Raw genomic sequence first — 15,557 nt, forward strand, 5'->3', positions numbered from 1 at the left:
GGGTGCCATTTGGGACTCGGCCTGTACGTTTTTGAGACATTAAAGAGCCGGGCTGTTGGAGAACATTACACAGACTGCTCCGCTGATCGCCGCGGTAGTGACGCAAACGTGAAACCCCGCTCACTGCCTGATGAATCAGCCACGGCATGCAGGTACGCGCACACATACTGTACAGTGCATTCGGAAAGTATTCAGGCCCCTTGACTTTTTCCACATTTTGTTACGTTACAGCCCTATTCTAAATTGATTAAATKGTTTTTTCCCCCTCATCAATCTACACACAATACCCCGCAATGACAAAGCAAAAACTAGTTGTGAAATTTCTGCAAATGTATATAAAAAAAAAGGAAATATTACATTTGCATAGGTATTCAGACCCTTTACTCAGTACTTTGCTAAAGCACCTTTGGCAGTGATTGCAGCCTGGAYTCGTCTTGGGTATGGCGCTACAAGCTTGGCACACCTGTATTTGGGGAGTTTCTCCCATTCTTCTCATCAGGGTTTAGCTCTGACATGCACTGTCAATTGTGGGACCTTATATATAGACAGGTGTGTGCCTTTCCAAATCCTGAATTGAATTTATTACAGGTGGACTCCAATCAAGTTGTAGAAACATCTCAAGGATGATCAATSGAAAKAGMATGCACCCGAGCTCAATTTCGAGTCTTATAGCAAAGGGTCTGAATACTTATGTAAATAAGGRATTCTGTTTTTTATAAATTAGCAAAAAAATTCTAAAAACCTGTTTTCTGTTTGTCATTATGGGGTATTMTGTGTAGATTYATGAGGAACAATTTRTATTTAATCCGTTTTAGAACAAGGCTAAAACGTAACAAAATGTGGAAAAGGGGTCTGAATACTTTCCAGAATGCACTGTACATACACACACAGGTCAATACCCTGTGCCACAGTGTTGTAGCAGTAAGCAGGAATTATCTGAATGGATGGGCTTCGCAGGGTTTTTATTAAAGCTAATTGAAGTCGAGGCCGCCGGCCGCGACACATAATTGTGATGGATAGAGAGAGAACACAGATCGCTTCATAGCTTCACAGCCCATAAATACTCTTAGGTCAATATGGCCTTTCGATATCCCTAACGAACGTGTCTGACYGTTTGGGTTGACGTGACATGGAGCGGGTGATAAAGGATGTTTGAGTGGGGTGTTTACATTCTCCTGCCTGGGGTCAATGTTTGTTGTTGAGTCAGTGGACCCTAGTCGTTGTCTAATGATCCTTACATATACCTGATCATGTTAGCTTTATGGTGATTGAATGATGCTCAGCACTTCTATAAAAACAATCACTAACAATTTACCATCTTCAACTTAGGAGTCAGAGTATACAYACAAACCTTCTCTAGTTTGAGTATCAKGCTATKAAGAGGGAAGCCATATATCTGTTAATACGTTTTGTTGGCTATGTTAAAGGAAGCACACAGAAAAATGGCCTTACTGAAGAGCTCAGTGACTTTCAACGTGGCACCGTCATAGGATGCCCTCTTATACACATCTAGATGTGTATAAGAGACAGCAATGACATTCTAGACGATTCTGTGCTTCCAACTTTGTGGCAACAGTTTGGGAAAGGTCCTTTCCTGTTTCAGCATGACAATGCCCCATGCAAGCGAGGTCCCTACGGAAATGGTTGGTCGAGATCGGTGTGGAAGAATTTGACTGGCCTGCACAGAGCCCTGACCTCAACCCCATCGAACAGCTTTGGGATGACTTGGAAATCCGACCACGATCCAGGCCTAATCCTGTCTCTTATACACATCTAGATGTGTATAAGAGACAGGTGTAAACTCGCCGCTATTGGACTCTGGAGCAGTGGAAACGCGTTCTGTGGAGTGATGAATCGCGCTTCACCATCTGGCAGTCCAACGGAATAATCTGCTTTGGCGGATGCCAGGAGAATGCTACCTGCCCCAATGCATAGTGCCAACTGTAAAGTTTGGTGGAGGAGGAATAATGGTCTGGGGCTGTTTTTCATGGTTCGGGATAGGCCCCTTAGTTCTAGTGAAGGGAAATCTTAACGCTACAGCATACAATTACATTTCAGACAATTCTGTGCTTCCAACTTTGTGGCAACAGTTTGGGAAAGGTCCTTTCCTGTTTCAGCATGACAATGCCCCATGCATAAAGCGAGGTCCCTACATAAATGGTTGGTCGAGATCGGTGTGGAAGAATTTGACTGGCRTGCACAGAGCCCTGACCTCAACCCCATCGAACAGCTTTGGGATGACTTGGAAATCCGACCACGATCCAGGCCTAATCATCCAACATCAGTGCCGTACCTCAATAATGCCCGTGTCTGAATGGAAGCAAGTCCCCACAGCAATGTTKCAACATCTAGTGGCAAGCCTTCCCCAAAGAGTGGAGGCTATTATAGCAGCAAAGGGGGGACCAACTCCATATTAATGCCCATGATTTTGGAATGAGATGTTCGACGAGCAGCTGTCCACATACTTTTGGTCATGTAGTGTATAAACAATCAAATCTTACCATCTCCAGATCCAATATACGATCCTGTGAAGACAAGAACCACAGTTACTTATTGTTTAATGACCAAGAGACGTGTATGAGTGACTGAAAGCGTGTAAAAGCTTAAACCACTAAACAGTGAGTCAGCACGGCGTGTGTATTGCCAATAAACAAGCAACAGGGGACGGAACAGAAGAAGCTGTGGAGAACACGCTCCTCTCTCTCCTCCCTCTCATCTGGCTCCTGAGTGATGTTGGTTCTCTAATGATGCATAAGTGATGCGATGCGTCTTATCGGCCTGTCACTCATCTATCCCCACACCTGCTAGATTCCCTCCCTCTCTCCCCCTCCTCCCCCCGTTCTGTGACTGCGCTGGCTGTTGGGTGGCAGCAGTGTGTGGTTGAACTCGACTCCTCATTCTTCTTAATTAAAGGCCTGGCTGGGTCCGAGGGGACTGATTAATTATAGCAGGTGCACACACGTACAGACACAGATGGGCCCCAGTACACACACACACACACACACACACCACTTTGAGGAGAAAATGGAAAACAGACTGTGTGACTGGACAGGACTGCCATGGGGTTTAGGATGTTATAGCTGGATTGGGGATGGTGTGTAGTGATGTTTAATAGAAGAGAGAGAGGAGGTAGTACTAGTACTATAACAGGGTACTCTTTCTGAGGGTCAGTCTGTGTGTTGGGTCCCTGGACAGCAGGCTGCATTGTTCAGACAGAGGAGCAAGGCCAACATGGGTTTCTGGCTCACCTGAAGACTTCTCATCTCATTTTCCTTCCTCCGAGTCTTCTCCAGGAGTTCTTTAATGAGACAAGCACATGAATAATTACCATCTAATATAATATTCACATAGACAGAGGCATTTGGGACCCACAGCCTTAACACCTTGACTAGCCATGCTATCAGCGGCTATGAAACTTTTCCTATTCTGAACAACSTTGCTGTCAGTCTCAACACCTCCCTAAACTTGGTCAAATCAAATAGATTGCTGTGATTGCTGCTCATTGGTCTCCCACTCCCTGCTGCCTGCTGTCTCGCTGAGCTGAGAGCTGATCAGGCTGGCTGGGCTGGGAGAGGAGGCTGCTCCCAGCTCACACATTCAATATTCAATCACTAGGCATTGGATGACTGCTTTCTACCCTCGTCCCTCTGTCCCTGCCCACCTCTGTCACTCACACTCACACACACTCCACCACGTGCCCACCCAGCCGGAACCCCATGCCGCCACCTCAGGAATACCCAAGCAGCCACTGAGCCACTTGCCAATCTCCAGATGGCACCAGCGAGACTCTGGCAGTCTAAACGGGTCTAAAAATGACGGGCCACATGACGTGAGAGAGAAAGTCACAGACTGCCAAACTGCCTTCTCTCGCTCACTCAGTCTCTCTCCGTTTAATCTTAACGTGTAGAAGTCAGTTACTGAMGCAAGACCTGTAATCCAACAGCTATCTACCACAGACTGTGTTTTAGTAAATAGGGAGGTGTTAAAAGTTGGACCTTACGCAAGAGAAAAAGTTCCTCTGAAAAGTACTACAGTAGTGTTTAAGAAAGAAGGCAAAAGTTCCAAGGTGTGTGCCTTAACGRTACAGCATGGCAGCCGTGTATATCTCAATATCAACTGTGATTGTTTTTAATTCAAATGTTAAATAAGAGACAAAAAATTCTTCTTAGCAAAGAACAATTTCTGAAACAAGACTAGGACTGTCTGGGAGTGGTCTGAGTGGGGAAGGGAAAACGGAAAATGATCCGCTATTGGCAGAGAAGTTTGGAACTCTTATCGGTCTATTAACTAATTTCAAAGTCWTTTTAAACAGCTCTTACACTAAAAGGGCATTATCATCATTTCCACAATTCCACACTATTATTCCAACCTCAGTGTGTTAAATATATATAAAGCACAGGGAAATTWAGTTTTTGACTGCAATGGGCCTTTAAGTTGGCTGACCTGAACTTAACCAATTGAAAAGTAAGAGGGAGAAAAGTACACTGGCACCAAKTGTCAGCAACCAAAAACTTCCTCTGAAAACTTCTGAAGTAAGTTATGATGATCAAAGACATGAGTGCACCCAGTGAACCGTATATCTAGATAGAACAAATACATCTAAYATGTGTTGCTGTTCGTTCCTAATGAGAGAGAACATTTCCAGATGGCCCAATTTAGTTTTCTGCTGTTTTGTACCAAATCACGCCAAAGATATACAGCTACCAGCCTCTTTCCTAAGGGGAAGGCAGAGTTGGGGGTTAGACAGCATCATTGTAAATAAGAATTTGTTCTTAATTTGTTCTTAACTGACTTGCCTAGTTAAATAAAGTTTAAATAKAAATACAAATTACTATGGTGTCTAGGATCCACAATGTAAGGGCTGGGAATTGCCAGGGACCTCACGACACGATATTAMCACGATACTTAGGTGCCGATACGATATATATTGTGATTCTATATCTATTGCTATTCGATACAGCGATTTTATTGTGATTTGATATTCCAAACATATTGCTCACTKTATGTCTGCTGCAGCGAGACAAGAGAGAGCATGAGATTTTTTTTATTTTTTATTATTCAGGGAAATAAAAATGCTGAAAACATGTTGGCTCATTATTTACATTTTAGGCATTTAGCAGATGCTATTATCAAGAGTGACTTACAGGAGCAATTAGGGTTAAGTGCCTTGCTCAAGGGCACATCGACAGAATTTTCACCCAAGCTCRGTTTCCATTGGCACTAGAAAGTCAGCTCGGTGGGCTAGCTCAAATTGCGTTTCCACTGCCTCCAGAAATGTGAAATTATGTCATGTTGCTAGGTAAKCAATATGTGAATGTTATYCATTTGCAGAAATTAACACATATTAAGAACTACAGACAAAAACAAGGACACTCGAGCAGATAGAAACACAACCATAATGAGGCTAGCTACATGTCGGACAATTCATTAGCAACCGTCTAGATGGAACAGAAAAAGCCTGGCTTCGCTAATGTTGCTAGCTAGRAAGATGTTGATGAATGTAATTCACCCTCACCATGCTGTAATTAACGTTAACCCAAACTCCAACCATTGCCAGCCAGACTCAGAGCCACGTATTTAGCTTGCTAACATTAGCTAGCTAGATAAACGGTTAACGTCGTCAGCTAGCTAATAAGCAACGCCATGGCCAGCAAGGTAGTAATTAAGTTAGGTAGCCTTTTATGCTTGAGGTAGCCTTTTATGCTAGCGTGAGCTAGCAGGAATTATAGCTGGCCTGGTCGTATTGAAAGCTAGCTAGCTTTCAATACGACCTGGCCAGCTATAATTCCTGCTAGCTCACGCTAGCTAGCGAGCTTGTTTCAACTCTGATGTGCTAGCTAACGTTAGGTAGCTACCATTAGAGGGCTGACTGTTCTCATACATAAAAGTTTATTGTGTAGCACAAAAATGAATCAAGGATCATGCTATGGTGGTAATTCGTGTTATGTCTGACTACTGCAGTACTGCTTGTCCATGTGCTTGCTAACAGCCACAAGCCCAGACGAGTTAGCTAAACCTGTTAGCATCCAGCAGTGATCAGCTGGTGGTTGCATAGTAACGGCGTCACCAACCAGAATTCTAATCAAGCTAGTTGTGAAACTGGGCTGTGCTGGCCCTGGTTTCCCTTGAACCAGCTCGAAATTGAGAATTCCACCCGAGTCAGCTTGAATTTGGCCCTATTTTTAAGTGCCAYTGGAAACGGGGCTCTAGTCGGCTCMGGGATTCGAACCAGCGACCTTTCGGTTACTGGCCCAACGCTCTTAACCGCTAGACTAACTACCTATTTAAATAGAAGATGGAGAACAAAGTGACCAGTCGATTAGCACTAGTTAACGCAACCTAGCAAAAATAATTATTGAAGTATTGATATAATATTGTCCAAAATAACATAGCGATTTGTAACTGTATCGAGCACCCCCCATCACTACGCTGTTCCAGCCAGAGCAGCACAGCACGTCTGAATGAGAGAGACTGGTTGATTAGGTCTTTGTCTATGTCCGTCAGTCTGTGTAAAACAGAGGGAGGAGAGAGCTCAGAATTAGACGGAGGTTCCCCTGGTTGTTGTGATGAAACCTGCTCTGCTGGGTCCCCCTTCTCTAACTCATTATCAAGAGTTTAGTTTATAAACTGGGAGAGATAAGAGCTTCCCTGTGTGGGWGGAAGAAATGAGAGAAACAAACCAAGGCATTTGCAGAAATGAACACAAATTAAGAACTACAGACAAAAACAAGGACACTCGAGCAGATAGAAACACAACCATAATGAGGCTTGCTACATGTCGGACAATTCATTAGCAACCGTCTAGATGGAACAGAAAAAGRCTGAATGAGCCCATATTGCAGCTCTTAAACTGATGTACGGGAGCTTTAGTAGTTGGCCCTCAATCAATTAATGAATCAATCATTCAATCGGATCCAGCCCTACCTTTCTTCTCTGTGCTGATGGAGTGCAGTAGTTTCTCCTGCTGGTCCAGTCTCTGTAGCAGGGCCTGTCTTTCAGAGTCTCTGCTCTGTCTCAGTCCTTTCAGCTGTTCTCTGTCCTGCTGGACCTGCCGACGCAGCTTTCTCTCTCTGGCCTCATGGACAGACACCTCCTCACATAGCCAACGCAGCTTGGTCTGGAACACACACACACACTGTTACACACACTGTTACACACACACAGCCTCATTTCATAATGCAGTCATACCCACAATGCCACACACACAGGTTGTTTCTCAGTCTCTCACATTCACACCCCAAAAAACCTGATAAATTGTCAGTTTCTCCCAATAGCGACAGGTGGGTCAATGCTTTTAAAGTATCTCCATAAAAGATGGATAATGTAGTGTACCTTGGTCTCAGCCAACCAGCGATGAGGGTCTTTCTGGAGTCCAGGATTGAGGGATATGGCCTAGAAATAACAAACACAGTTAAGGTCTAGAAGTATGGAAACCATCAAGATTTGAAGGTGTAGAAATCCCAGAGCCCTAAACCGCTCCTACCTAGAGCTATAAATGGCCATTTCCAGCAACATCACACACACAGTTGGGAGAGACACACAACATTCTCTGACTGTCACATAAAACAAAAAAATCTTCTCCCCTGACATACCTTTCTGCTGTCAACACAGTCTGTGTCTCTGCGTGGGTCAGCAGTGGCAGACAGAGTTGGGCATAACAGACAGTGTGTACGTGTGTGTGTGCGCTTTCCTGCATGTGCGTACGTGCGTCTACAACTGTGTGAAAGTYTGTGATCATGTACAGAGGTAGCAACCTGCCCCTTCTCTCTCCCTGTACCCTTTAGCGATCAAAAGCCCAGTGTGTAATGTTGGGAGGCTGATAAAACGGTGTGAAAGCGCAGGATATATTATAGGAGGAGTAAAAAGCACTGTTTGACAGACAGCACCCAGGTGAAATGAAAGAAAGATGGAACAGGCAGCAGAGCAGTGATGTCGGAGCAGGGTGTGAGATGCATACTGCCTACATAAACAGCTGCTTGTTCAAAACTCCTCCAAGAAGAGAGAGAAGGGGGGGAGTAGAGAGGAGGAGTAGGGGGAGGATGACAAGGAAGAGAGGGAGGAGGAAGAAGAAGATGAGGAGGGGGAGAAGGAATGAAAAATAGGAAGAAGGAGGAGAGGGGTAGCATGAAGGAGGTGTTATAGTTATGTAATAGTTAATGAAAGGCAGCTTAATGCCGCTTGTTCCTCTCTAACCTTTAACTTTAATGATCCCCCTCATTAGCCCAATCCTTGACACAGTTTGACTCCTTTATAACATGACAAATTACAGATGAACATTGCATTAGGCCGACTCGCCTCGGTGCATATTGGAAAATCTATATGCTGGAGCAAAGAGGGCTAACTGGGTTCGTTAAACTCAGCGGAGAGGGAACAGGACAGGGTTTGTGGGAATATTTTGTATTGCCCTAAGAGACTGGGACATTTAAAGGCCTTTTGTGTTTTGGACTACAAACAAACAAACACACGTTACCAACCCACTCTTCACTCTGTGAATGAATACAMATTATTGCAAATCATCTAATGTAGATAGACCTCTGAGTCACTCTAATCATTATTACTGTATGAGGTATTATTGGTTGGGTTACCCCTGTGCTGTGACTTGTGTATATATGGTGTGTCTTATCCACTGGCTGTCTGGCAAACAGGCTACACTAGGCAGTCTCTTCTGCTGGTGTGTGTGGGTGTGTGTGGTAGTGGTACTCTCTCTCTCTCCTACACTATTCACATCGGCAGTGTAAATACCTGCCTTGTCGACCCAACAGAAACCTTTATCTTTACACCTCTCTAACAACACCGCTACGGGTTTAGGTTAAAGTGTGTGTGGAATAGGTGAGGGTGTTAAGTTGTGAGGATAGGTGAGGGTGTGTTAAAGTGTGTGTGGAATAGGTGAGGGTGTGTTAAAGTGTGTGAGGGATAAGTGAGGGTGTGTTAAAGTGTGTGTGGAATAGGTGAGGGTGTGTTAAAGTGTGTGAGGGATAAGTGAGGGTGTGTTAAAGTGTGTGTGGAATAGGTGAGGGTGTGTTAAAGTGTGTGAGGGATAAGTGAGGGTGTATTAAAGTGTGTGAGGATAGGTGAAGGTGTGTTAAAGTGTGTGAGGAATAGGTGAGGGTGTGTATGAGGATAGGTGAGGGTGTTACATGCAATAGGCATGGTAACATGCAATTAAATGTCAATAGAAAAGCCATGACACGAGCCTATCAGACACAAGCCTACCAGACGAGCTAGATTACTTCTATGCTCGCTTCGAGGCAAATAACACTGAAACGTGCATGAGAGTATCAGGCTGTTCCGGACGACTGTGTGATCAGCTCTCCACAGCCGATGTGAGTAAGACCTTTAACTTCTTTGATATAGGGGCAGCATTTTCACTTTTGGATGAATTGCGTGCCCATAGTGAAATGCCTCCTACTCTTTCCAGATGCTAATATATGCATATTATTATTACTATTTGATATAAAACACTCTGAAGTTTCTAAAAACTGTTTGAATGATGTCTGTGAGTATAACAGAACTCATATGGCAGGCAAAAACCTGAGAAAAAATCCAAACAGGAAGTGAGAATTCTGAGACTGGTCGATGTTCAACTCATCGCCTATTCAATTCCCTGTAAGATGTGGATCTGTTTGCACTTCCTACGCCTTCCACTAAGATGTCAACAGTCTGTAGAATCGTGGAAAGAAGCCTCTAGTGTGATGTGGGGCCGGATGGGAGGTGTTTCAGTCATTGGTCTGGCAGAATGCCAGTTCCTGGTCACGCGTTTCCTCATGATATCGCCTTGCGTTCCATAACTTCTACAGACATGAAGGAATGCTCCGGTTGGAACGTTATTGGATATATATGATAACAACATCCTGAAGATTGATTCTCTACTTAGTTTGACCAGTTTATTCGACCTGTTTGTATAACTTTTTGAAGTTTTCGTCCGATTTCGCCTGCAACCGCGCGAGAGTTTGGACATGTGCACTAAACATGCTAGCAAAAGTAGCTACTTAGACATAAGTAATGGACATTATCGAACAAAACAACGAATTTATTGTGGAATAGGATGCTGGGAGTGCATTCTGATGAAGATGATCAAAGGTAAGGGAATATTTATGATGTAATTTCGTATTTCTGTTGATTCCAACATGGCGGAGAAATGTTGTTATTTTTGAGCGCCGTCTTAAGATTATTGCATGGTGTGCTTTTTACGTAAATTTTTTTTGAAATCTGACAGCGGTTGCATTAAGAACAAGTGTATCTTTAATTCTATGTAAAACATGTATCTTTCATCAAAGTTTATGATGAGTATTTCTGTTATTTGACGTGGCTCTCTGCAATTTCTCCGGATATTTTGGAGTCATTTCTGAACATGGCGCCAATGTAAACCGAGATTTGTGGATATAAATATGCACATTATCGAACAAAACATAAATGTATTGTGTAACATGATGTCCTATGAGTGGCATCTGATGAAGATCATCAAAGGTTAGTGATTAATTTTATCTCTATTTCTGCTTTTTGTGACTACTATCTTTTGCTGGGAAAATGGCTGTGTTTTTCTGTGGCTATGTACTGAGCTAACATAATCGTTTGGTGTGCTTTTGCCATAAATCCTTTTTGAAATCAGACATGTTGGCAGGATTCACAACATGTGTAGCTTTAATTTGGTGTCTTTCATGTGTGATTTCATGAAAGATTGATTTTTAAAGTAATATATTTGAATTTGGCGCGCTACATTTTTTCTGGCTTTTGGCCAAGTGGGACGCTACTGTCCCACATATCCCAGAGAAGTTAACACGTCAACATTCACAAGGCCGCAGGGCCAGACGGATTACCAGGTGTTGTATTCAGAGCATGCGCTGACCAACTGGCAAGTGTCTTCACTGACATTTTCAACCTCTCCTGTCTGAGTCTGTAATACCAACATGTTTCAACCAATAGTCCCTGTGCCCAAGAACACCAAGGTAACCTGCGTAAATGACTACCAACCCGTAGCACTCACGTCTGTAGTCATGAAGTGCTTTGAAAGGCTGTCATGGCTCACATCAACACCATTATCCCAGAAACCCTAGACCCACTCCAATTTGAATACCGCCCAACAGATCCAGAGATGCAGTCTCTATGCACTCCACACTGCCCTTCACACCTGGACAAAAGGAACACCTATGTGAGAATGCTATTCATTGACTACAGCTCAGCGTTCAACACCATAGTGCCTTCAAAGCTCATCACTAAGCTAAGGACCCTGGGACTAAACACCTCCCTCTGCAACTGGATCCTAAACTTCCTGACGGGCCACCCCCAGGTGGTAAGGGTAGGTAACAACACATCCGCCACATCTGAGCACACCCCAATTCTCATTGACAGGGCTGTGGTGGAGCAGGTTGAGAGCTTCAAGTTCCTTGGTGTCCACATCACCAACAAACTAACATTTATTAATTTTATTTAATTGAACCTTTATTTAACTAGGCAAGTCAGTGAAGAACAAATTCATATTTACAATGACGGCTTACCGGGGAATATTGGGTTAACTGCCTTGTTCAGGGGCAGAACGACTCATTTTTCACCTTGTCAGCTCAGGGATTCAATCCAGCAACCTTTCGGTTACTGGCCCAACGCTCTAACCACTAGGCTACCTGCCGTCCCAGGTCCAATCACACCAAGACAGTCGTGAAGAGGGCACGACAAAACCTATTCCCCTTCTGYAGACTGAAAASATTTGGCATGGGTCCTCAGATCCTCAAAATGTTCTACWGCTGCACCATAGAGAGCATCCTGACCGGTTGCATCACTGCCTGGTATGGCAACTGCTTGGCCTTCGACCGCAAGTACTACAGAGGGTAGTGCGTACGTCCCAGTACATCACTGGGGCCAAGCTTCCTGCCATCCAGGACCTCTATACCAGGCAGTGTCAGAAGAAGGCCCAAAAATTGTCAAAGACTCCAGCCACCCTAGTCATACTGTTCTTTCTGCTACCGCACGGCAAGCGWTACTGGAGCGCCAAGTCTYGGTCCAAGAGGCTTCTAAACAGCTTCWACCCCCAAGCCATAAGACTCCTGAACAGCTAATCAAATGGCTACCCAGAGTATTTGCATTGTCCCCCCCCACTCTTTTACACTGCTGCTAATCTCTGTTATTATCTATGCATAGTCACTATAATAGCTCTACCTACATGTACATATTACCTCGACACCGGTGCCCCCGGACATTGACTCTTTACCTGTACCCACAGTATATAGCACCGCTATTGTTATTTACTGCTGCTCTTTATTTATTTGTTACTTTTATTTTTGGGGGGTATTTTTCTTAAAACTGCATTGTTGGTTAAGGGCTTGTAAGTAAGCATTTCACCTGTTGTATTCGGCGCATGTGACAAAATGCGACTTGATTTGACAACGGAGGAAAATGGAGCGTTTGCTGTGGCGTTCCAGCTGTAGACTTTGTAGCGTTAGTTGGAAGGATTAAATGGTGTGAGTTTACTTATCAAAATAACGTGCAGGCATCACGAGCATATGTCAATTAAGTGAATGTGCCGCTTTTGTGATGGGTGTGTTAAAGTGTGTGTGAGGAATAGGTATGGGTGTGTTAAAGTGTGTGTGAGGAATAGGTATGGGTGTGTTAAAGTGTGTGTGAGGAATAGGTATAGGTGTGTGAGGAATAGGTATGGGTGTGTTAGTGTGTGTGAGGAATAGGTATATGTGTGTGAGGAATATGTAAGGGTGTGTTAACGTGTGTGTGAGGAATAGGTAAGGGTGTGTGAGGAATAGGCATGGGTGTGTTAAAGTGTGTGTGAGGAATAGGTATGGCTGTGTGTGAGGAATAGGCATGGGTGTGTTAAAGTGTGTGTGGAATAGGTAAGGGTGTGTGTGAGGAATAGGCAAGGGTGTGTAGGAGTGTGAGTACGGAATAGGTACAGGTGTGTATGAGTGTGTGCCTATCGGGAATAGTTGATGGTGTGTGTTTACTTTGAGTTTGTCCTGGAAGTCCTTGAACAGTGCTCTGCAGGCAGCATCTATCTCCTCTGCTACAGAACTGAGGATGGACTCCTGTTCAGTGTCCAGACGAGACAGTCTGTCCTCTAGTGTCGCTACAGCCTCCTCTGACCCACGCCTCCGCTCCTCTCCCTGAACCATGCACTTCACCTGGAGGAAGGAGAGACAGAGAGAGAGCGAGAGAGAGATAGAGAGAGAGGTGACTCAAGTTTACAACTGTGGTTATTACGGCTTGGTCTTCCTCTACGTGGAGGACAATGCTATAATGGAAGTTTGGCCAAGCTTCCATTTCCAACATCACAACAGAAGAGACCCTAGAAAAAACWGTCAGACGGATGGACAGGTTGGGCAGAGACAACCTTGAACATCGGACCTCTCTCTCRACGTTCTAGTGTCAGCTCCACCTCCCCATACAGAGTCAATACTCTCTGGGTCTCTATGGAGATACATTAATCAATACATAATCAATATGTCAATGTAAACTAACCGGCCAGGGGCCAGGGGGAGAGGGAGGCTGTGTGTGGATGTGTGGATCATTTATTTGTATTTTTTATTTCACCTTTATTTAACCAGGTAGGCTAGTTGAGAACAAGTTCTCATTTACAACTGCAACCTGGCCAAGATAAAGCAAAGCAGTGCGACACAAACAACACAGAGTTACACATGGAATAAACAAACGTACGGTACAGTCAATAACACAATAGAAAATTCGATATACAGTGTGTGCAAATGTAGTAAGATTAGGGAGGTAAGGCAATAAATAGGCCATAGTTGCAAAATAATTACAATTTAGCAATTAAACATTGGAGTGATAGATGTGCAGAAGATGAATGTGCAAGTAGAGATACTGGGGTGCAAAGGAGCAAAAAAATAAATAACAATATGGGGATAAGGAAGTTGGATGAGGATATTTACAGATGGGCTGTGTACAGGTACAGTGATCGGTAAGCTGCTCTGACAGCTGATGCTTAAAGTTGGTGAGGGAGATATAAGACTCCAGCTTCAGAGATTTTTGCAATTCGTTCCAGTCATTGTCAGCAGAGAACTGGAAGGAAAGGCGGCCAAAGTAGGAGTTGGCTTTGGGGATGACCAGTGAAATATACCTGCTAGAGCACATGCTATGGGTGGGTGTTGCTATGATGACCAGTGAGCTGAGATAAGGCGGGGCTTTACCTAGCAAAGACTTATAGATGACCTGGAGCCAGTGGGTTTGGCAACAAATATGAAGCAAGGGCCAGCCAACGAGAGCATACAGGTCGCAGTGGTGGGTGGTATATGGGGCTTTGGTGACAAAACGGACGGCACTGTGATAGCCTACATCCAATTTGCTGAGTAGAGTGTTGGAGGCTATTTTGTAAATGACATCGCCGAAGTCGAGGATCGGTAGGATGGTCAGTTTTACGAGGGTATGTTTGGCAGCATGAGTGAAGGATGCTTTGTTGCGAAATAGGAAGGCGATTCTAGATGTAATTTTGGATTGGAGATGCTTAATGTGAGTCTGGAAGGAGAGTTTACAGTCTAACCAGACACCTAGGTATTTGTAGRTGTCCACATATTCTAAGTCAGAACCGTCCAGAGTAGTGATGCTGGACGGGCGGGCGGACGCGGGCAGCGATCGGTTGAAGAGCATGCATTTAGTTTTACTTGRATTTAAGAGCAGTTGGAGGCCACGGAAGGAGTGTTGTATGGCATTGAAGCCCGTCTGGAGGTTTGTTAACGCAGTGTCCAAAGAAGGGCCAGAAGTACACAGAATGGTGTCGTCTGCGTAGAGGAGGATCAGAGAATCACCAGCAGCAAGAGCGACATCATTGATGTATACAGAGAAAAGAGTCGGCCCGAGATGTGAACCCTGTGGCACCCCCATAGAGACTGCCAGAGGTCCGGACAACAGGCCCTCCGATTTGACACAATGAACTCTATCTGAGAAGTAGTTGGTGAACCAGGCGAGGCAGTCATTTTAGAACCCAAGGCTGTTGAGTCTGCCGATAAGAACGCGGTGATTGACAGAGTCGAAAGCCTCGGCCAGGTCAATGAAGACAGCTGCACAGTATTGTCTTTTATCGCTGGCGGTTATGATATCGTTTAGGACCTTGAGCGTGGCTGAGGTGCACCCATGATAAACTCGGAAACCAGATTGCATGGCGGAGAAGGTACGGTGGGATTCAAAATGGTCGGTGATCTGTTTGTTAACTTGGCTTTCGAAGACTTTAGAAAGGCAGGGTAGGATAGATATAGGTCTGTAACAGTTTGGGTCTAGAGTGTCTCCCCCTTTGAAGAGGGGGATGACCGCGGCAGCTTTCRTATCTTTAGGGATCRCAGACGATACGAAAGAGAGGTTGAACAAACTAGTAATAGGGGTTGCAACAATTGCGGCGGATCATTTTAGAAAGAGAGGGTCCAGATTGTTTAGCCCAGCTGATTTGTAGGGGTCCAGATTTTAACGTGTCTGTGTGTGTAACTTTWATAGGAACTAGGCCACTCAGTGGATACTGAGCCAGCAGGCCTTTAGTTACTTAGATAAATACAATGATATCTGACAGAGGTGTGGATGGGTTGTATTCTTTAGTACTGTAGGTAAAACTG

General features: G+C 44.4%; 1 protein-coding gene across 1 annotated transcript in view; it reads right to left on the minus strand.

Moving 5' to 3' along the window:
* Nucleotides 1-15,557, minus strand: part of LOC111954388 (centrosomal protein of 128 kDa) — a 37,485-nt gene that overhangs the window by 5,892 nt on the left and 16,036 nt on the right. Inside the window, exons 17-21 of the mRNA XM_070435751.1 lie at nt 12,948-13,124; nt 7,333-7,392; nt 6,925-7,117; nt 3,249-3,298; nt 2,502-2,525 (exon numbers count right to left, since the gene is read on the minus strand). Coding sequence (XP_070291852.1) covers nt 2,502-2,525; nt 3,249-3,298; nt 6,925-7,117; nt 7,333-7,392; nt 12,948-13,124 — 504 coding nt within the window. The remainder of the gene's footprint in view (nt 1-2,501; nt 2,526-3,248; nt 3,299-6,924; nt 7,118-7,332; nt 7,393-12,947; nt 13,125-15,557) is intronic.

This window comes from Salvelinus sp. IW2-2015, linkage group LG28, assembly GCF_002910315.2.
Source record: "Salvelinus sp. IW2-2015 linkage group LG28, ASM291031v2, whole genome shotgun sequence".
Taxonomy (NCBI): Eukaryota; Metazoa; Chordata; class Actinopteri; order Salmoniformes; family Salmonidae; genus Salvelinus; species Salvelinus sp. IW2-2015.